This window comes from Rhinolophus ferrumequinum, chromosome 12 (genome assembly GCF_004115265.2).
Source record: "Rhinolophus ferrumequinum isolate MPI-CBG mRhiFer1 chromosome 12, mRhiFer1_v1.p, whole genome shotgun sequence".
Lineage (NCBI taxonomy): Eukaryota > Metazoa > Chordata > Mammalia > Chiroptera > Rhinolophidae > Rhinolophus > Rhinolophus ferrumequinum.
In genome coordinates this window covers 83,221,389-83,242,377 of record NC_046295.1, presented here as the reverse complement: position 1 = coordinate 83,242,377, position 20,989 = coordinate 83,221,389, and the positions used below count along the sequence as shown (strand labels likewise).

The following is a 20,989-nucleotide window of genomic DNA, read 5'->3' as shown; positions in this document are numbered from 1 at the left end:
GTCAGGGCGGGACACTGAACTGCAGTCTGAAGGCTGAGGGTGGGGAGCTGGGGTCCCACAAGGGCCTGCACGGGGAAGGGAGCAGGGGGCAGCGCAGGCAGCCCTGGAGGCTCCGTCGGCGGGGGCAGGATGTCCGAATTTCACTGTGAAGACGCTCTGGGCGCCGGGTGGACACGGCGGCAGAGTCAGGAGTGGACGGCAGGAGGCGGCAGAGCCCAGCTGTCTGGACTGGGAGAGCCTGCACTTGGAGAAGTCTGGGCAGGACTGGGTCTGTGAGGGGAGGGAGCGCCCCTGGGGGAGGGGCCAATGGAGGCTGAGAGGAGCCGGGTTGGGAACATCAGGCGCTCCTTTCTGGACCTGCCCCACCTATGTGAGGTGCCTGGGGCCTCAGGAGACGTGGGTGGTGGTGTCAAGGTCAGAGTCAGGTGTGTGAGCCCCCAGGGACCGGGTGTCTTCTGGAGAGGGAGGAGGAGGAGCCAGGCCTAGTCCTAGTTGGGGTGGGAAGGAGGCGAGGGGCCCTGGAGAATAGAGGGCAGTTAGGAGGCCCGCAGGGGACCAGGAAGCATGCCCTCTGCAGAGAGCTTCCCGGGAGATGGTCTCTGAGACCGGGGTGCTCTGCGCCTAGGGACGTCCGGTGTCGCTCCTCAGGTGTGGGGGTGGGCGCCGCTGCTGGAGAGGATGCTGAGCCAGTGCTGGCCTCACACCCTGCGGGGCCGCCCCGGGGAGAAGGAAGGCCGCCCCGCTGCCTCTCCAGGGTCTGTGTGCAAGAGAGTGAATTTCCCCTTCGTAAAGCCGACTTGCGTTCCCTTGGCTTCTTTCGGCCGCTCTGACACACGGACTCATAACCGTGGGAAAGCAGAATGCCGCATGTCCCCCGAGAAAGTCGCGGGCCCATGCTCGTGACATCCACGGTCCCGTCTGGAGTCCAGGGAGGGCCTGCACCGTTAGGGGTGAACGTCCCCATCCCTTTGGTGCAAGAATTGGGGGTGAGGCCCTTCCACTTGTCCCCTGGACACGTCTCCCACTCGGCGCTGGTCCCCAAGATGTTTCTGCGACGGTGCTTTGTTTTGGCCGGACTGGAATCTCTTGATACCCCCTTGAGTCGTTCAAATCTGTCCAAGGAGCATGTGTTCGCGGCTTAGGTGGATGTTGAAAAGCAGAGACTGCACCTCACGGGTCGCCCTCCTTCCTGTCCTCGGGGGTGGTGTCCCTGGGCACACCCACCGTAGAGGACTAGCTGAGAGGTCGAGGATGAGCGCTGTGTCCGTGTTGTCGCCGAGTGTGGCGCCTTTGCCATAAGTGCTGAGGATGAGCCGGGCGGCCGGGGACAGGCCTGCAGCTGTGTTCTCAGGGCTGTGTTCTCGGGATGTGGTTCTAACCCTTTCGTGCTCCCGTCGGGCCTGTGACACGCACCCTCGCCCCCTGAACATGAGTGTGGGGCACTCCAGCATTTTCCCTTTGCTGCAGTGTTTTGGTGGGGGTTCCAGTCCTCTCCCCTGCAGTTCGTTTGCATGTTTCTGGGCCTGGCCCCCCGCAGCCAGCAGGGGACCCATTCCCAGATCACTGAGCCCAGTTCACTGCTGCGAACGTGAGCGTCGGGCCATGTGAAGCCAGCCCACTCACGTCCTCGTGCAGTGATTCACCACAGACAACAGGCAGAAACTACCCAAATGTCCACCGATGGGTGAATGCATAAGGAAAACATGGTATCTATATGCAATGGGATGTTACGACGTCCAGATACCTGCCATGACGTGGATGGCCTGAGGACATTGTGCGAAGTGAAACGAGCCTGTCAAAACAGGCACATCCATGAGGTCTCTAGAGTGGGCGGACCAGGTTAGCAGCGGCTGCAGAAGGGGAGTGGGTGTTGTGAGTGGGTGAAGCTTTTTGGGATGATGAGCTAGTTTGGGAAATGGATGATGATGATATTGCACAATGCTGCGGATGTACTTAAAGCCAGTGATTTTCAAACTGGCTGCTAGGGTATAATTTAACACACACACGAGCGTGGCCATACCCAGGTGCAGCGTGGGTCAGAGCTGAGAGCACTGGGCCTATTTAAGGGTTCCCTGGCCCCCATTCTCACCCCCGTTGCTGGCAGCTTTGAGGTGCAAAAGGGGCAGAGCAGGTGGTGGTGGTGACCAGGCCTGGCTCCCCAAATCTGTGGACTGTGGAGGGGGACCAGGCCCCAGCCTTGTCCCCAAAGTTACTTGCCCCATGCAGTTGGGAGGAGTACTTCTGGACCCCCAAACGTACCTGCACACTTAGGGCCACCAGGTGTGGCAGGGCAGTCCGAGAGGAGATGAAAATGCACCTCTGGGCCTTTCTGATGCCACCCAGGCATGGAGGAGCCGCCTGCAGGGTCTCTGGAGGGGGTAACACGGTGGGTCTGCGGTAGAGGCTTGGGGTCAGGCTCCTGAGCTGAGGGGACAGGGACGGGATCAGACTGCCATCCGGGGAAAAGGGGCTGCAAGTCCTGTCTCTGGTCCCGGCCCCCACCCTGCAGAGGCCATGGGGGCCCTCAGAGGGCAGCTCTCTACTTAACACAGGCAGCCCTGGGTGGTACGGGGACACAGGAACAGAGACAAAGGGACACGGGGACACTGGAACCTGGAGACACAGAGACATGAGGATGGGGACATGGGGACACAGGGACAAGGACATGGGAACATGGGGACATGAGGACGGGGACACAGGAATGGGGACATGGAGATGGGGACACGGGGACGGGGACACAGGGACATGGGGACACAGGGATGTGGATATGGGGACGTGGAGACACAGGGAAGGGGATACGAGGGTAGGTACAAAGGGACAGGGACACGGGGACATGGGGGACACTGGGACACAGGGAAGGAGACACAGGGACGGGGACACAGGTCCATGGGGACAGGGACAGAGGAACATGGGGACATAGTGACACAGGGACAGGGACACCGGGACATGGGGTCACAGGGATGGGGGAACATCACATAGGATGGGGACAGGGCCTGTGGCGGCACTGAGTGACCATAGGGTGACCACACCCATGGGGTGTGTGACATGATGGACAGTCATTGTCACCACTGGTTGCCTCAGTGACGGTCTTGGGACTATGTGAGGCAGAGCCAAAGGGCTGACTCAAGTGGCCCATCCACTGAGCCCCAACCTTGCCATGGGCCTTGGTCCCCCAGCTGCAGCGAGAGCCCAGCATCCCAGCCCAGCTCAGGGCTGTCCCAGCTTCAGACAGGCTGGGCCTGGGCAGAGACTGGGGGGGGTCACACTGGCCAGGGACAGTCTTGGGAGTGGGGACCAGTGACGCCCCCTCCCTCTGCAGCCTGGGGCAGGGGTGGCTCTGCAGGTCTGGTCCCCTCACCCAGGTTCTAGACTGGACGCCAGGTGCAAGGTGGCTCCTCTGTACTCGGCATTGGCAGGTCCTGGGGCCCCTGCGTCACTGAGGAGCCAGTGAAGGGACTGGCCAGATGGGGAGGGGGCAGGGGCCAAGCTCCCAGCAGAGGCCTTGGCCGACACTCTTGGCCACCTGAACCCCTGACTGGGCTCCAGGCCCCCCACCTACCCCCATGCAGACCCTTGCTGTCACTTGGACAAGCTCCTTTCTCAGGGCCACTGCCCTATGCATGGGACATTCGGACCACCCCCGTCTTCCCAAGGCTCCCTCCTTCCATCCCTCTCTCCTCTGGAGGCTTTCCCAGACCTGACTCTCAGAGCTGCCCCTCCCCCGTGGCAGAGAGCCTGGGAGGGCCTGGGCAGTGGGGCAGGTCACTTCCCGCCCAGGTGTGTGCTGGTGACTTGTCCACCTGGCACCCGGCTCGAGGAGGACTAGCCTGGGCAACCAGCAGGGAGGTGTGGGGAAGGCCAGGCCCTCAGCAGTGGCCACTGGAAGACAGGTTGGCTGGGCACATGTTTCCTGCCCCAGTGCCAGATCCTTGAGCTCTCGCCCTGTGTAATGTGTCCCCATGGCAACTGTCTCCGTGGTGACACAGTGGCTGCCAGGAAGCTTGAGCAATGAACAGAAAGACAACAGAAGCTGCCAGTGAGAGGGAAGGGCCAGCCCTGCTGACAGCCCTGCGCAAATTGTCACGTGATTGCGATCCCCGGTAGTCATGTGACCTGCTCGCTGGTCAAAGCAGACATGAGCGCCCACGCACGGCTGGCACTGCCCTGGGCCCTCGCCCTGCTGCTGGCGCTGGGGCTGCTGGGCCTGGAGGCCAGGGGTAAGTGCTGCCCCGGGGCCCTCCCCCTACCGCCCCGGGGGCCACGTGCGCTGAGCATCGCCCCTCCAGCCCCCAGAGCCCCAGACCCTGACTTCCGGGAAGACTACTTTGAGCAGTTTCTGGACCATTTCAACTTTGAGAGGTTTGGCAACAAGACCTTCCGCCAGAGGTTCCTGGTGTCAGGTGCGGTTGCCCAGGGATGCCTGGCCCCGGGGAGTTCTGTGCCACATCTCACTGACCCCGCTCCTCTTCACTGGACAGACAAGTTCTGGAAAAGGGGCGAGGGGCCCCTGTTCTTCTACACGGGCAATGAAGGTGACGTGTGGTCCTTCGCCAACAACTCGGGGTTCCTCCTGGAGCTGGCAGCGCAGCAGGCAGCCCTGGTCGTGTTTGCAGAGCATGTGGGTACCCCGTGGGGACCCGGCAGTGCTGTGGGCCAGGGGCCGGCCGGTGGGTGCGGGGGGGGGGCGTGGGGTCAGTGTCTGCCCATCACCCGCCCACAGCGCTACTATGGAAAGTCGCTGCCGTTCGGGGAGCAGTCCACATGGCGTGGGCACACAGAGCTGCTGACCGTGGAGCAGGCCCTGGCCGATTTCGCCAGGCTGATCGGAGCGCTGCGGCGTGACCTCGGGGCCCAGGACTCCCCCGTCATTGCCTTCGGTGGGAGGTGGGTCCTCTAGTTCCTTTCGGAGTAACAAATGTGCACCTGACCTCAGGGCCAGAACACTGGTGTTCTGGTCCTTCTTGGGGGCGCTGGGGGCTGAGGAAGCCAAGGGGAAAGGGGGGGTTGGTGGCGTGGGACGGCTGGTGACAGGTTGCTGCCTGAGTTGCTGTGGCCCTGGGGCTGGTGGGCGCCGTGGCGGGAGGGCCACAGCCTTGACCCTGCATCCCGACCAGCTATGGGGGGATGCTTAGCGCCTACATGAGGATGAAGTACCCCTACCTCGTGGCGGGGGCGCTAGCGGCCAGTGCCCCCGTGGTGTCGGTGGCAGGCGTCGGCGACCCCCACCAGTTCTTCCGAGCCGTCTCTGTGGTGAGTGAGGGAGGGTGTGGGGTGGGGCGTGGCCCACCCAGGCATGGGGGCCGCCGCCACAATTGGTCTGTTCTCCAGGACTTTGAGGACCAGAGTCCCAAGTGTGCCCAGGCCGTGCGGGATGCGTTCCGGCAGATCAAGGACTTGTTCCTCCAGGGAGGTGAGGAAGCTGCCCCCCTTCCCCATCCCCCACGTGCCAGCAGCCTCCAAAGGCCCTTATCCTGCCCACTCCTGGCAGCCTACAAGGTGGTCAGCCAGGAGCTTGGCACCTGCCAACCACTCACGGGCCGGAAGGACCTGGCCCAGCTGTTCGGGTTTGCCCGGAACGCCTTCACCGTGTTGGCCATGATGGACTACCCATACCCCACTGACTTCATGGGGAGCCTCCCTGCCAACCCCGTCCAGGTGAGGCACCTCTTCCCATGCCCAGGGAAGGGCCAGGCCCAGGGCCACCTCCCACTCTGCAGCCTGGGACCAGGGGCGAGCCGGGGAGCGGGCTGCAGGCCACGAGGGGGCGTCTTGTGCTGAGGAGCCGTGCTGCTCCCCTAGGTCGGCTGCGCCCGCCTGCTGAGCGAGAGCCAGAGGATCCAGGGTCTCCGAGCGCTGGCAGGTGTGTCTGTCCCTCAGCCCTGGGTCGGGTGCCAAGTGGCCTGAGGAGGCAGGGGGCAGATGACCTGAGGAGCGGGCAAGGGCTGTGGGGGGCGGGGATCCGACGGGGACCTCAGGGCCCAGGACACCCCTGTCATTGTTTTTAGGTAGGAAATGGCCATCCCCCTCCTGGCCGAGCCTGGGGGTCACTGCTCCAAGGGGCTCTGGGAGGTCCAGGCAAGGATGGCAGGAGCTGACAGGGCACACCCCCGAGCCCCTGATGCCTGCAGGGCCCCTTGAGGGGGCCAGGGGGGTGTCCGGGCGCTTGGCCTTAGCACCTGTGTCCCCGCAGGGCTCGTGTACAACTCCTCGGGCACCGAGCCCTGTTATGACATCTACCGGCTGTACCAGGCCTGTGCGGACCCCACAGGCTGTGGCTTGGGCCCCGACGCCAAGGCCTGGGACTACCAGGTAGAAGGGGGAGCCAGGACTGCCAGGGATGGGGTGGGGGCTGAGACTACCAGGTATGGAGGGGAGGGCCTGGAACTGCCTGAAATGGGGTGGGGGCCTGGGGCTGCCCAGGTTGTGTGCTGAGTGAGGTACCCCACCCCACCGGCCTGATCCAGCGTGGGGGGTCCTGCAGGCCTGCACTGAGATCAACTTGACGTTCTCCAGTAACAACGTGACGGACATCTTTCCCGACCTGCCATTCACCGAGGTGCTCCGCCAGCAGTACTGCCTGGACACGTGGGGCGTGTGGCCCCGGCGGGACTGGCTGCAGACCAGCTTCGGGGGGGCCGGTGAGGGTCAGGGTGGGGTCAGGGGTAGTGTCTTTCCCTCTCCACTGAGCCAGCTCTGCTCTCCCCACTCCCAAGGGCAAAACTGTGGTCTGATCTGCCCCACGGCTCCCAGATCTGAGGGCTGTGCCCGGTCCCCCCAACACCACTTGCTCTGTCTCTTTCAGACCTCAGAGCCGCCAGCAACATCATCTTCTCCAATGGTGACCTGGACCCCTGGGCAGGGGGTGGGGTGAGTCGCTCAGGCTGACCCGCTGGAGCCTCGTTAAATGGTAGCAGTGTCCTGTGCAGAGTTGTCCTTGTGGGGTCACAGAATCTTCTCCAGGAACCCACTTTGCCGATGTCCACACCCCTTCATTATTTCATACTCTCCCCTTTCTGATTCTTTTCCTGACTTAATGGGACCTGGCCTCTGGCTCACCTATCCCTTATGATGGGGCCAATCCAGGCTACATAGTTGCCCCATGTTACTGCTTTAGCTGCACTCCACAACTGGGGCGCGCAGGAGGGCTGGGGGACTGACTGGCCTGGGGCTTGCACTCCACACGGCATGTCCCTTGACTGACACAGATCCAGAGTAACCTGAGCGCATCGGTCCTCGCCATCACCATCCGCGGGGGAGCACATCACCTGGACCTCAGGTATGGTCCTGCCCTGGGAGGGGGCACTGCACCCAGCCTGGGCCCATGGCTGGACATGGGCTGGAGGGGGTGAGCCTCAGGTCTGCCTCCCGTGCTGAGTGACTCACCCAACCTGTGCCTGCTCCTCAGAGCGTCCCACCCATTAGACCCCACGTCTGTCCGGGAGGCACGTGAGCTGGAGGCCAGCATCATCCGCGAGTGGGTTGCGGCAGCCAGATATGAGCAGCGGCGGCAGGGCACATGGCACAGAGACTGAGGGGCACTCCCCCAGCTGGGACCAGGACTCACAGGGGCGCATCTCCAAGGGACTCCAGAGTGAGGCGTCCAGTCCCATCTTCCTGAACCCACTCGGCCACCAGGCTCAGTAGGGCCTTGCCCGAGGTTAGGGGCTGAATAAACATCTGGTGGCCCGGCCAAGCCCCTCGTCTCAGCTGTGGTCCCTGCAGGGGAGGAGGGAGTGTGACATGGTGAACACACTGCCCAACCTCCCCAAATCAGCCACGTTTAATAAAACAGAATCCTCAGCTCTAAGTTTGCTGTTTGGGGGGGGTGGCCTTTCACGTGGCCAGCTAAGCTGTTGACACCAAGAAATGAGAGGCTGCCAAGACTTCCCCACCGATCTTCCCTGCTCTCGTCTTTGCAAGGTCACCAGCGTGCGAGTGTCCCTGGGGAGCCGCACAGAGTGGCTGTGCCTCAGCACGCGGCCACCCCCAGTCCACCTGCTGGGAGCCCGGGGGCAGGGAGTCTGCCTTTCGGGTTACCTGGGCCCCGCCTCCCAGCAGATGAGGTGGAGTCAGTCCTGCTGCACAACTGCCGACAGCCCCTGGCGAGGAGGGGCCAGCGGGAAGCATGACATGCTCTCCAGCTGTGGGGGCTCTGCAGGCGGGCAGCCAGCAGCCACGAGGCTGGGACAAGGGGCCACATCCGGGACAGGACCTGCATATCTGTCCAAGCACAGGATGTGTGGGGCTGGGAGCCGGGCCTGGGGCGGTCGTTGGAGAGCGAGGAGCTGCCACCAGGGCACCTGCATGTGGGGAGCAGCAGGCAACACCTCCGAGAACCCTGGCCCTGCCTGACATGGAGGCTGGACCTCTGTAGAGGCCTGTCCGGCACTTGGAGAGGCCCTGGCTTCTGACGGACACGAATCTTCTAGAGATGATGAGAGTAGTAGGATCCTAGCTTAACAGGAGAGAAGAGCTGGGCCTGTCCTACCAGACCTAGGAGGCAGGGGACGCCCCTGCCAGGGCGCAGGTTTGTCTTCTCTCCACAAACTGCCCCAGGTCAGTCCTACGGGATGGACGCTGCAGGCTACACTGTAGAGAGAGAGACAGGACTCCCCCACATGCGGGAGGAGGGCAGAGCAGGTGCCAGGCCAGGCCCACTGTGCCACTCACGCCTAGGCACTCTGCTGTCCCCGGCGCCAGGCCAGGCCCCGCAGGGCCCAGCTCCCACCTCACCGTGCTGACACTTCTCACTCTCCCACCTGCAGGCGATGGCAGGACGCAGACCTCAGTGGACAGAGGGAGGGGCCCAGACCACTGCCCCCAATTCCGAAACCCAGACATTTCAGGAAACAAGACTCCTACACACACGGGAGACACCAATTAGAACAAATCTTTTATCCCGACTGAAAAGTCCATTCCATCCGGGTGGCCTGGGAGCGGGGTGAACTCGCCACCCACCCCTCACCCCTCCCCGCCCTGGCAGGGTGGGGAGGGTCCCTGAGTCCAACACGTAAACACCACAGCCAGCCACGAGCCTGGATCCCCATGCCCTCGGCTCAGGGGTGTCCACAGACAGCCCCCCCAGGCCTCGGGTCAGCACACGTTCACAGGCCACAACCCTGAGGCGAGTGGCATCCCCATGTCTCCTCGGCTCTTGTCTCGGAACACAACACAATGGCCCCGGGGCCCCCAGGAAGCCCTGGTACCGGCTGACAGGAGGATGTCCAGTTTCAGGAATGTAGGTCACGATTTGAGTTTTCTCGGGGGGTAGGAGGAAAAGGGAGGCTGGACTCCCTGAACCACAGCACTGGGTCCTCCTCCTCGTCCCTAACGCTGTCCCCATGGGAACCACAGACAAGGAGCCCGGGGACAGCGACCGCCCCAGCAGCTCACGGGCCCTATGACATCCTGGCCCAGCTGCCTGCTGGCCTGTCCCCAGCCTGGCCTGGAGCACGTCCAGCCAGCTGGGTGGACACTGCGCAGCTAAGGTCAAGGAGGGCGGACTTGGCCAGGGCGAGGGTCCTGCTGACAGATGTGGCCAACAGGCCCCGGGCAGTGCCCACTCCTAGGCGGGGGCCCAGATGGGCAGTGGATGAGCTTCAGTGTTGAACACATAGGCGTCCAGGCTGAGCAGGTCCGTGTCGTCGGAGAAGAGCAGGTACAGATACTTGAGCGTCTCCCCCAGGAAGAAGCTCTCCATCTTGTCCCTGGGCTGGGGGTTGTGGGGATCCTGGACGTTGCTGATGGAAGAATAGCCACCGGAGGGGACCTGCAAAGGCCGAGGCGTCACGGCTGCAGGCACAGCCCACCCCACACCCAGGATTGGCTGTTGGCCAGAGGCGCCCCCTCACAGGGCAGCATGGCCCCAGGGCAAGGCCTGGGGTGGAGGGCACAAGGGGACTGGCTGCCCCGGGGGTCTGCCACAGCTCCTCCAGAGGCCCCGGGCGATGCCAGCTGCCCTCAAGTGACCATGCGCTGTGCCTGCAGAGTCCTCGCAAAGGCCCTGAGGTCGCCTGACGGTTCCAGAACCCGGTGCCTCACATACCACAGGGCAAAGGTCAACTGTCAGCTGTGCCGAGCGGCCGGGCCGGAGAGCAGTGGTCCTAGGTCGTCCCGGCTGGGACAGAGCTGCCCAGGCCACTAGGACTCAGGAGGGACGCACTCTGTGGACATCGCCCCCCCCCGCCGCTCCTCCGCACCTGGATGGTCCCTCAAGACACGACAGACAGATGCCTGGCCCAAGACCCTGGGTCACAGGGGCCCTGAACCCCGAGGAAGGGCCGCTGCAGCCACTGCGGGAGAGGAGCAGCGAGGAGACGGGCCTCACCCGTGTGTAGGTGTTGAAGCTTTGCAGGAGGGCCCAGCCCCAGTCCTGGTACTTGGGGTCCCCGGTCAGGCGGTACAGATAGAACAGGCTCTCCGCCGTCTCAGGCCGCAGCAGGTTGTGCCTGTCGGCTGGCTGGGGGCACAGGCTCCGTGAGGCCCCACAGCACCCCCTGCCCCGCCCCCGCCCCGCCCTGCCCGCCCGCTCACCTTGACCTGCACGTCCTTCTGGGCTTTCTGTGGGTGCAGGTTGAAGTGCACGATCTCGGGGCTCAGCCCCGTCTCCATCTGCCTGTTCATCTGGTAGCAGGTGTCCATGAGCGCCCGTGCCAGCTCCATGTGGTCAGCCGGCAGGCCGTGGTGGGCGCCCAGAGCAAGTGTCCCTGGCAGGAAGCACACCAGGTGGTCCTGGAATTGGAGGGTCTCCTCACCACTGAGCCAGCGCGGGAGTCACAGGCCTGAGCCGTGTCCGCCTCTGGACCGGCCACTGCACTACAGGCCAAGCACCAGGGGCTCAACAGGGGCAGACAAGCTGGTGGAAGGTCGCCCACATCCTGGGGACGCCAACACTGACCTGAGCCTCCCCCAACCCCTCAAACACCAATGGAGCACCAGCTGCAGGGGGAAGGAGGTGGGGAAGGGGAGCAGACCCTGGAGCACGGAGGGGGGTCCTTCTTGGGGTGAGGGGAGCATGTGGAGAGGCGAGCTGGGCCCTGGCGGGAGGGGAGGGGCGGGGAGGGGAGCGGACAGCCCAGCCCGCGTCTGCCCGCGACACCTCACACTCCTTGGCCGCACTCCCTTCTCTCCTCGCCCTGACTCAGAGCCTGGGCATCAAGGCAGTGCCCGGTCGCGCCTGCACCACGCGCCTGCTCACCATCTTGGCGCTGAAGCGGCCGTGGGCGAGCTCCCCAACGAAAGTGAGTTTGCTGGGCTCCGATCTGCGCAGCAGGTGCTTTCGGATTCCCTCCACGGCTTCCAGGTAGTCGTCCCGTAACCTAGGAGACCAGCAAGTCTTGTAGGCTCCGGCCAGGCAGGCGCATGGCCCTGAGCGGTCGTTTACGCACGGTGGGCACCAGGCCTGGCCTTGTCTGGGGGGCACCACACCACGCTGGGGGGAGGCTGCGGTGGGTCATCCCACGGGGCTGAGGGTACTGCCTTCTGCTCCCAGAACAGGGATATTTCCCTCAACCAGCCCCCAGAGGCCCAGGAAGGCGGGCTCCCCGGTGGTGATGCCCTCGTCTCCACCCTGGGGTCGGCCTGGAGCTGCACCCGCCCCCCCACCCAGGGACCGGGGTTACAATCAGCCCTGGGCTGGAGACTTCAGGCCATTCCAGGTCCCTCACAAGGGTTTATGTGCACTTCCAAGGGTGTGGGCCACTGCAGTCCACCCGGGACCGTGGACGTGCTGAAGCAGCCCAGTGAAGGCAGGGCGAGGCCCAGACATCCGGCCGCCTCCACGTCCCCCATGAGGGGGCGGGCAGAGCTGCCTCCCTGAGCCCAGAAGCCACCTCGGCGGGGAGCTGGGGCCCCGCCTGGTGCTGAGGAGCGTGCAGCTCAGCGACCGGCCAGGCCCCACCTCGGCTGTGCTGAGAAGCAGGTCCCTGTGGCGGGACCTGACCGAGAGCCGGGTGGCGGAGCCCCCAGGACGTGCCCAGGCGGCAGAAGCGGGCCTCACTGCGTGTCCTGCTTGCCGCCCTGGATCCACTGCTTCAGCAGGTACTCATAGTAGCTGTCGGCCCGGGCGCCCAAGGTGAACACGCCCAGGTGGGTGAAGAGGCCGCTGTGGGTGCTGATGAACATGGGCACCAGCCCGTCCTTCTTCCCGGACAGGGCGTGGACGCGCCTCGTCACCTCCTCCGCGGCTTCCTGAGCAGACAGGGGAGAGTGCGCTGCGTGAGGGCTCCACGTGCACCGCCCATCACCGATCCACGCCCAGGGGCGTCCTGGCCGCAGCATTCCTCTGCCCACTGGTCCCTCCAGGTCCCTGGAGAATGGCGGCCCACGCCACAGGCCCTGACCACGCAGCGGCCCTGTCGTCCTGGCAGTTCTCAGCCCCACTCCGGGGGCTGTGTCCTCAGGACCCCCTCCCCACCTGGCCGTCTGCTCCTCTTCCTGAGGAAAGGCAGGCACGTGTGCTCTGAGCCCAGGTTGCTGCTAACGGCCACCTGCCAACTCCTCATCGCCCTTCAAGACCCCAGCAGCCTCGGCTGCGCCAGGCTCGCCGGCCTGGCCGGCCAGCGCCCCGCGGCTGTGCCCCGCAGCTGTGCACACTTCATCAGAGCGCTCAGGACCCTGCACGGGGGCGCTCTCTGGGCTCTAGACACACCCCCACACCGACTGATCACCCCTCGGAGCGCCATGGTACTGCTCCCTCTTCAGCCCCAGCGACTGCAAAGCCCCAGCAGCATGGGACACTGCAGGCGCCTCCTGAGTAACTGGCCAAACGCTGGGTTTTCACTTCACCTTGACAACGCCAAGACCGCTCCTCTCATCAGCCACCGGGCGAGGGGCCTGACACCCCTCTGCACAGGTAGACAGTGGCCGTAAGCCCTGAGAAGAGGCTGCACGTCTTTCACACACAGACACCAAACCCACAGCGAGACGCCCCTGCACACCCACGAGCCTGCTCAGAACCAAGGACGATGACTGGGGAAACTGGCCTGGCGCTGCCCTGGCGTCCCACGCCGGGACCCAGCCCGTGTTCGCACGCTGGCGGACGACAGGCAGCAGGGGCCTGGCCACGAAAGGGCTGATGCTGACCCACTCGGCACCCGGGATGCACCTTGAAAGCGTTGTGCTCAGTGACAGAAACCAGACACATGTGTCCCTCCCACATTGTGCGGTTTCAGTTACACGGTGGGGACCGCTAACGGCGCTGTCTTATTTACTGTGGGGACAAAAACGTGAGGACACGGCAACATGCACGAGAAAAGGCAAAATTTCTCGATATGTGAATTTTCTCAATTTAGCAAAAAGACAGAAATCCCAATGGAATGGAAGCCTGAGCCCAGAAGTACCCCCATGTCCTAGGAGTTCACCCAAGAGAAGAATGACACTGCCAACAGGGGACAGGGACTACGTGACAGACACTTGAACACTAGGGCAATAAGTTAGTGAACGAACAATGAGAACACCCTTGTCGTCCCCTGTACCACGGACTGACCCCATCGCACAGCAGGGTGGCGACATGCCCGTGATGCCACCCCAGCAGTCCACCCAAGACAGATGCCCACACGGGCATCGGGGCCCAAGCCACGTGCACCAGTCAGGACAACCATGATGTCGCCAGCACAGAACTGCCTACAAAACGCCAGCATCTCGACAGCACACAGCCATGACCGGAGGCCCCACGACACACAGCCCAGTGGGCACAGGGCACAGAGCTCTGCCAGGGCCCTCAGGACATGTCACTGCACAGGGCAGAGGGCTCGGCCTCCAGTCCCTGCCAATAATCAGTGAGGAAATGGAGTTCTCTAAGGAAAAAGAAGGCAGCGGTCTCCAGACCAGGGTCAGTGTCCACGCACTGGCACTTACTGTGATAAGCCAGAGACCCCACGAGAAGCCCCCAGAAACCCCGGCCCCATACCTGAAATTTCTTAACTCCTGTGAGACGAGAGAGCTCTCGGAACTCCAGCTGAATACTCGTCACCTCGGCCACTGTGCTGTCAGACGTCCACCGGGGCGGGTGGGCAACGCCAGTGCCAATGTTGACGTCGGAGTACGGGATTTTGGAGGGCGTCTGGAACGCAGGCATCAGCCGATTGCCGAAGTCCTCCTGACACAGTGTGGGGAGATCACCATGTGCTGCCAAAGACGCACGCCCCCCGCCCCCATCCAAGTACGAAGGCAGATGTGAGCGGGCTGGCTTCACATGGCCGGACGCTCACGGACCCAGTAGTGAGCTGGGTTCAGTGAGCTGAGAACAGGGCCCCTGCCGGCTGCGGGGCGCCAGGCCGTGTGCTCAGCTCAACACAGGCCCCGAAACAGGCAAACGAACGGTAGGGGAGAGAAGTGGATATCCCACCCCGTCCCTGTAGCAAAGGGGAGACGCAGAGTGCCTGACTCTCCTATCCCGGGGCGCAGGACACTCACGGCTCTCTGCAGGAAGAGCGCGTCCCCAGACAGGTGGTAAGCACTCAGGAGGCCCCCCAGGACCCGGATGGTACTCTCAAACAGGTTGACGTCCACGTCTTTCTCAAACCGTAACTTCTTGGACACCCACCGCCTGGCCTCCCCAAACTCTACGACACAAAACGGGACAGAGTACAGGACATGCCCACGGTTCCAGCATCCCATGGCCTGTTGCTCTGGGGCTATGTGCATTCTGTCCTGTCCAGCTCTGTCCCCACGGGGTCGACGTCATTTCCTAGTGCAAGGGCATGAGCCCCGCCTCTTCAAGCCTGCAGATGAAATGCGTCAGCGCGCGGCTAGGGAGAGCCCACGCAGCAAAGGGGTCGGCCATTGCAGGCCACCGCACAAAGGACCACGTGAGGACCGCAGAGCGTCTTCAACCTGCCCATGAAATTTACAACAGATGTTTAAACCATCAGTTAGAAGTAACTGACGACGCGTAACCCCCGTCTGCACCAATCTGTGTGGCACGAGGACATGAGAGACAGACCCGGGGTGCTGGCAGCTACATCAGATCACGTGCCACCTCCTGTCACAGGGCCCTCTCCGGACTGTGACAGGAACGCAGGCTGGAAATGCCCTGGGACGTCAGCCAGCATGTACACTAGGCTCTCGGCAGGGGACCCGTTTAGCTGTCTGGAGTGTCCCCGGTAGCCTGGGTGTAAGGTGACAAAGGAAGTGCCCACACCCTGCATGTCTACTCCTGTCACCCAGGAGAAGGGAACACGTCCGCAGCCAGAGCAGCTCAGGGACCCCGGCGGGCAGGGCTCGCCCACTCGCCCGCATGTCACACAGTGCTGGAGAGTGACAAGTACCTTTCTTCAGACCCAAAATCCACATGGTGTCCAGGGAATCGATGAGTGTGAGGCCGAGTCCGAACCACTCACTGTAGGACCTGGACACCGGCTTCAGCTCGTCGTGGCCCCAGGCGAACTTGCGGTACCCAGCCCAGGCATGGCGGAAGGCATCTATCACGGCCTTTTGGCGCTCGTTTGGGGGAGCTAGAAGGAGAGACGCGGGTCATGGTGACCTGGACCTGGTTGGAGCTGACCGACCCTGCTGCAGCCCCAAAATAGGGACACTGATGACCCATGGGACACTGTCCAGGCCACAGGGCAGCAGTGGACAGCAGTGAGGGTCGGGGCTCAGTGCCAGAGGTAGACCCTTGGAGCTGGACACGGCCGCCAAGGTGGCAAGACCCCAGGACCTCACGTGAGAGCTTGGACTCACACCCGCCTGGCTCATCACACCCACGGCCAGCAGCACCTGGCAGGCACCCCCAGGGGCCGCAGGGAGCACGCAGCCAGCAAACAACCTGGAGGCAGCAGACCAGCAGCAGCCAGAGTGCTGCGCTGGGCCACTGGGGTTTGGGAATGTCTATTGTGACAGCTGCTGGTGACGTGGACAAACCTCTGGGTCTGTCAGGACCCATGTTCGGGTGTCTACAGAGGAAACTCCTGGAACACACACGCCGAGGCCCCTCTGCAGCCTATGCACGTGGGAGTGTGTTCTCTCCACACATGGCAGGGCACATACACAAGGGCACTGTGTACAGGAAGGCAGGTGTCTAGCCTCACAGCATGTGTCCCCTCCGTGTGGACTGAGGCCTACTCGTGTGACCCCCACGGCTCTGCCATCCCTCCTTCAGGCCACACCACTGCTCTGTCCACACAGGCCTGGGCTGCTGTTCCCAGCTCTGGGCTCCCTCGTCCTCCTTCCACGAGGTGTTAGCAGCAGGACGGGAGGATCACAGCCGGGGCGCCGGACTCAGCTGACCTGGTGCGAGTCCCCACACACGAAGCCCATGGCCTTGGTGGCTCCTGACCTAATGTCCGTTCTCCTGTTTAGGGAACAGAGCTAGGCCTGACCGATGACCTCAAAGGGAGCCGCGAGATCGAAGCAGACAAGCTGCACGGAGCCTACAAAGCACCAGCACCCAGCAGGCCCCGAACCACTGGTGGCCGAACGCAGGGACCCTCACAGCCGCTGAGCCCCTCCAGCCCGGGGTAGACACCGAAGGGCAGCTCTGTCTCTACGTCCCCAGGTCCTTCATGGACCAGACACAGGCAGGAAAAGGAGCCTGCTGCACACACATGCCTCCTGTGTCTGTGGCCTGGACTCGGGACAATGGCCCACAAGGAGCCGCAAGTGGTCACCAGAGCTCTGACGAATGTGACCCCAAGGACCTGGGGCCCACCTGGGTGTCCAAAGATGACCAGTATCACAGGACAGCAGGGCTCATCCGCGAGTCCAGGTGGGGAGGGCGCGGGTGGGGCCTTACCTGGTTGGTTCTGAGTCCTGGTGGGCGCCTCTGCCTTTCTCGCGGGGACATCAGTGCCCTGTTCCGGCTCAATCATGGCCCCCCTCCAGCTACCGGGAGGGAAGGGGGAGCAGTCAGCCAGCGCAGGACAGAAACGCAGGTGCCCATGTGGCTGCCCAGCAGCAGCTAGGCCGCGCCCCCCACGCTGGACCAGGAGGCAGCAGCCCCCGCCCCCACCCCCGGCCCCGCACATGACAGGGCACAGTCTGCTTCGGGAGGCGAATGTACGTTAGACACACACAGGACCCTGCTGCTTCTCAGAGACGCCACACACACCAGCCCGCTGGTGCTCCCAGTACCTGACGAGGGTTCTCTGGGGGTGCTCTTCCCGCTGAGTGGCGTCCTCTGTCCCTTCCTGCCTCTGGGTGGCATCCAGTCTCCTGTCCTCCGAGTCTTTATTTGGGGCTCTGATCTGCAGGTTGGGAGGTCCCCGACGGAAATGTCTTCGAGTCGCCTAGACAAACGTAAGAGTCACTTGTGAGAACTCAACGGCATACGAGCTCCTATTCCGTTCCCACCTGGAACACTCCCTCGTTCCAATCAGACCCAGTCCCAGAGATGGCTATGCACAGACCGATTATTTTTGTTTTACATCATACACAGGTTGGAGGAGTTCCGTCTTTCCACGCGACCTCCTGCCCTGCCGGACGCAGACAAAGAGTCCACCCCATCTAAGCCCGGGGAGGTTAGGCCAGGCCCAGGATACTTCAGACTGTCACAGGCCCGACGGGAGCACGAAAGGATTAGAACCACGTCCCGAGAACACAGCCCTGAGAACACAGCTGCAGGTCTGGCCCGGGCCGCCCGGCTCATCCTCAGCACTTATGGCAAAGGCGCCACACTCGGCGACAACACGGACACAGCGCTCATCCTCGACCTCTCAGCTAGTCCTCTACGGTGGGTGTGCCCAGGGACACCACCCCTGAGGACAGGAAGGAGGCCGACCCGCGAGGTGCAGTCTCTGCTTTTCAATATCCACCTAAGCCGCGAACACATGCTCCTTGGACAGATTTGAACGACTCAAGGGGGGGTCAAGAAATTCGGGTCCGGCCAAAACAAAGCACCGTCGCAGAAACATCTTGGGGACCAGCGCCGAGTGGGAGACGTGTCCAGGGGACAAGTGGAAGGGCCTCACCCCCAATTCTTGCACCAAAGGGATGGGGACGTTCACCCCTAACGGTGCAGGCCCTCCCTGGACTCCAGACGGGACCGTGGACGTCACGAGCGTGGGCCCGCGACTTTCTCGGGGGACATGCGGCATTCTGCTTTCCCACGGTTATGAGTCCGTGTGTCAGAGCGGCCGAAAGAAGCCAAGGGAACGCAAGTCGGCTTTACGAAGGGGAAATTCGCTCTCTTGCACACAGACCCTGGAGAGGCAGCGGGGCGGCCTTCCTTCTCCCCGGGGCGGCCCCGCAGGGTGTGAGGCCAGTGCCGACGGAGCCTCCAGGGCTGCCTGCGCTGCCCCCTGCCCCCTTCCCCGTGCAGGCCCTTGTGGGACCCCAGCTCCCCACCCTCAGCCTTCAGACTGCAGTTCAGTGTCCCGCCCTGACCGAAGGGCCGGGCCCAGGGTCTCTCTCGGGGTGTCGGCTCTTCTCCTTGTAGGACACACACGCGGCCACCTGCCTGCTCCTGTTTGTTCCTGGCATCTCACCTGCCTCTCCCTCCCACCAGCCTGCAGCTCTGCGAAAGAAGGGACGGATCTGTTTCGTTCTTTACCACCTAAACAGCAGGTGTGCAATGAAGAACGAAGAGAAGAATATCCCTCCCTCCTTCCCTGCGCCCCGTCCACCCAGCCCAGAACAAGCGAGGTTAGCACACCAGGCACCCGGTAAGAAAAAGAAGTCTCCCCAACCTGTTTGAGTACTACGTCCTGTTCCGATGCTTCCGGAACGGACCCCGGATACAAATGCACCTACAGCTCACTGGGGGTACCTGAGGTAGCACTCCCGGGACGTTTTCTGGGTTAGCCTCTGCCTTCTGGGGAGCTGGCAGGACGGGTGGGTTTGCCGGCCTCATCCTCTGCTCGTCCGCCGACCTGCCGTTCGGAGCTGAACAGAGAACACGTGTCACCTCACTTGTGCCACAAGGCTTTCAGGAGACTCCAAGCGCTTCACAGACCACAGCCAGACATCAAAGGACACCAGGACACCTCGGGAAAGCCACTGACCTGAGTTCAAGAACAGCCAAAGAGAATCGACCCTTTCTCGAAGCGCTTGGCAGCTTCTGTCCTTATCCCCAACCCACAACCCCAAGTATTTCCCACCCAGGAAGTACAAATGGTGGCCGACAGGCAGATTACTTGGCGACCTGCAGCGGCTCGTTAGCTTCCCTCCTAAAATGAGCGACCTGAGAAGAATTCAGGAGGACTCTGCGTCCTCTCTGGGACTCTGCCCGGTCGAGGCCCCACACGGCCACGTGTGTTGACGTTCACGGGAGGCACGGAGAGGAAGTGCGCCACCTCGGGATGGAGGACAGCGAGGCCAGCCCTCCACCACTCAGGAGGCCGTCACGTCGTCACACGGACGTCGTGGTCTAGCAAGGTGGCTAAAAACGCCTCTTCTGCCCTGGATTTCCGGCCAGATCGTTGCCCTTCATGTCCCCTGGAGCTGTGAGGTCCACGGCAAGACCGTTCTGCCCAGAGTCGTCTAGGCGCTCACGGAGCTGATACCTTTCCACTGGTCCGCCACGCTGATGTAGGACAGGAGTCCGCCAAGCCCCAGAAACGCCAGCACCAGGAGAATCACGTTCCGCTGTAACCGCGACAGCTGCTTCCATTTCTGAGGGAGGGACGGAGTGACTCTGTTTACTGGAAAGAACAGGCCTGGAAATCGCTTCCACTGTAACAAACTCAGTGAGGACGATGCGTAATTCAGAAGGTCCCGTGTGGAGGCCTGCTGCTTCGCACTGGGGCAAGTTCCCTGTCCCTGGGGGTGACAGGCTGGGCCCAGGCCCCACGTGACTAGCTATTGCAACGGTACACGTGAGAGGAGAATGGATACAGACAGGGACACCACTTCTGTCCAGTCCATGGGCGGCGGAGAGAGAGCCCGCCATTCGTGTGTTGGGGCTCAGGCCCCGGCTGGGTGTGGCGTCTGCGGCCCGAGAGCAGCAGGAACCTACCGGCGGTTAAACCGGCGGAGCTGAGCTCGTGGCAGCCGTGGAGAACTCACAGCCGGGAAACCTCATTCCGCTTTGCGCGGTGACCGCCAGGAAACCCACTGGGGTCCCGCCACCCCGCCTCCCCGACCCCACCCCGCAGGGCCCGGCCCCACGAGCAGTGCAGGCCGGGACCACCACTCCTGCGCCAGGACGAGCGTCTGCGTCTCAGGCCTGGGAGCGGCGCGCGGGGACGGAAACGACGGGACCCACGGGACCCGACCCTCACCCTCCAACACGAGCGGCGCCGCCGGCTTTTGCTGCCATCGTAGCTCTGGCCAAAGTTCAGCGTCACTGAGATGAAGTCCCGATGCGGCGCCGGCGGCGCTGGCGGATACATGACAGAGGCGGAAGCTGCCCGGTGGACACCGCCCACTGGCGGCGTCAAGTGGCCGGGCTCTGAGCTGGGCCAGAGGCTCGGTTATTCGGGCACCCGCGGGCAGCCATCGCAGCGCCGGCAACACCCCGCCCATCGCGGTCGCCGCCAATGCGCCTGTGCCGCGCGCTCCTAACCCCATTGCGCGTGCGCTCTCTCGTGCCGCTCCTACGAGCGTGTGTGTACGTCCTACGGCGCCTGCGTCTGCGCTCGCCTGCACCTGCGCAGTGAGCGCACACCCACGGCGCTGGCCCCGTCCCGCGCCTGCGTACATCTCGCCCGCGTGTAGGCGGGGCCTTGGCTGGTCTCCCCGGGTTCCGCTATCTTCGATCCCAGCTGCCCCGAGGTCTTGTGGTTCCTGAGGACCGGCCGGGTCGCTGTGCCCCGTCGGCACCGATGCCCCGCGCTCTCCCCTCTGCACTGATGCGTGGACGGGGAGTGGACGCAGGTCCGGGGCGGCCAGCTCGATCCCTCACCGTCAGGGCGACCCCGCCCCGCCTGCACGGCGGAGTCGGCGGCAGGGCGGCGCGCGAAGTTCGCGTCCATCCCACCCGATGGCCTTCGGGCGCACTGAGGGTCACCGCGCTTTTCCCGGCGCCTGCCTTCTCTCAGCGGCAGAGCAGCCTAGGGTTACCGCGGACCTGCTCAGCTCAGCACCCTCCCGGGTGCTTTCCAGGCCGGGT

General features: G+C 63.4%; 3 protein-coding genes across 5 annotated transcripts; 1 reads left to right on the top strand and 2 right to left on the bottom strand.

Annotated features, from left to right (window-relative positions):
* Window positions 1-916: 916 nt before the first annotated feature.
* On the bottom strand, window positions 917-3,565 carry LOC117031601 (uncharacterized). Its single transcript, XM_033122074.1, has 5 exons — window positions 3,560-3,565; window positions 3,359-3,456; window positions 3,152-3,239; window positions 2,260-2,613; window positions 917-1,850 (listed from the first exon to the last, which is right to left on the bottom strand). Exons 1-5 carry the CDS (start codon window positions 3,563-3,565, stop codon window positions 1,728-1,730), a joined length of 669 nt encoding a protein of 222 aa, XP_032977965.1. The 3' UTR covers window positions 917-1,727.
* A 502-nt stretch (window positions 3,566-4,067) lies between these two features.
* Window positions 4,068-7,802, top strand: DPP7 (dipeptidyl peptidase 7). 2 transcript variants are annotated; one of them, XM_033124175.1, is made up of 13 exons: window positions 4,068-4,217; window positions 4,287-4,400; window positions 4,479-4,618; window positions 4,721-4,884; window positions 5,187-5,250; window positions 5,329-5,410; window positions 5,489-5,655; window positions 5,800-5,860; window positions 6,191-6,309; window positions 6,482-6,638; window positions 6,803-6,867; window positions 7,206-7,276; window positions 7,406-7,802. In XM_033124175.1, exons 1-13 carry the CDS (start codon window positions 4,136-4,138, stop codon window positions 7,530-7,532), a joined length of 1,413 nt encoding a protein of 470 aa, XP_032980066.1. In that variant the 5' UTR covers window positions 4,068-4,135; the 3' UTR covers window positions 7,533-7,802. The 2 variants fall into 2 exon arrangements, with proteins under 2 accessions (XP_032980066.1, XP_032980065.1); XM_033124174.1 differs by having other exon boundaries at window positions 5,115-5,250.
* Window positions 7,803-8,872: 1,070 nt separating this feature from the next.
* MAN1B1 (mannosidase alpha class 1B member 1) lies at window positions 8,873-20,406 on the bottom strand. Of its 2 annotated transcripts, none has more exons than XM_033123332.1 (13): window positions 20,160-20,406; window positions 19,443-19,551; window positions 18,707-18,822; window positions 17,074-17,228; window positions 16,736-16,824; window positions 15,270-15,455; window positions 14,416-14,564; window positions 13,910-14,098; window positions 11,999-12,189; window positions 11,198-11,318; window positions 10,534-10,731; window positions 10,328-10,459; window positions 8,873-9,769 (listed from the first exon to the last, which is right to left on the bottom strand). In XM_033123332.1, exons 1-13 carry the CDS (start codon window positions 20,268-20,270, stop codon window positions 9,566-9,568), a joined length of 1,950 nt encoding a protein of 649 aa, XP_032979223.1. In that variant the 5' UTR covers window positions 20,271-20,406; the 3' UTR covers window positions 8,873-9,565. The 2 variants fall into 2 exon arrangements, 1 of the variants encoding a protein (XP_032979223.1); XR_004424682.1 differs by having other exon boundaries at window positions 9,632-9,769; window positions 10,328-10,455.
* Window positions 20,407-20,989: the final 583 nt, after the last annotated feature.

Bases quoted from the DNA above. Each gene is read 5' to 3' on its own strand.
- LOC117031601 (XM_033122074.1), bottom strand. The intron at 3,240-3,358 runs GTGAGGGGACCA...GTCTCTGCCCAG, and splicing joins GCGTCCAGTCTAGAACCTGG to GCCCAGCCTGTCTGAAGCTG. The intron at 1,851-2,259 runs GTACGTTTGGGG...CCCCTTCTGCAG, and splicing joins TGGTGGCCCTAAGTGTGCAG to CCGCTGCTAACCTGGTCCGC.
- MAN1B1 (XM_033123332.1), bottom strand. From the start codon at position 20,270: ATGTATCCGCCAGCGCCGCCGGCGCCGCATCGGGACTTCATCTCAGTG. The intron at 14,099-14,415 runs GTGAGTGTCCTG...ACACTGTGTCAG, and splicing joins CGCTCTTCCTGCAGAGAGCC to GAGGACTTCGGCAATCGGCT. The intron at 12,190-13,909 runs GTATGGGGCCGG...CTGTCTGCTCAG, and splicing joins CAGGAGTTAAGAAATTTCAG to GAAGCCGCGGAGGAGGTGAC.
- DPP7 (XM_033124174.1), top strand. From the start codon at position 4,136: ATGAGCGCCCACGCACGGCTGGCACTGCCCTGGGCCCTCGCCCTGCTG. The intron at 4,218-4,286 runs GTAAGTGCTGCC...TCGCCCCTCCAG, and splicing joins GCTGGGCCTGGAGGCCAGGG to CCCCCAGAGCCCCAGACCCT. The intron at 6,639-6,802 runs GTGAGGGTCAGG...TGTCTCTTTCAG, and splicing joins GACCAGCTTCGGGGGGGCCG to ACCTCAGAGCCGCCAGCAAC.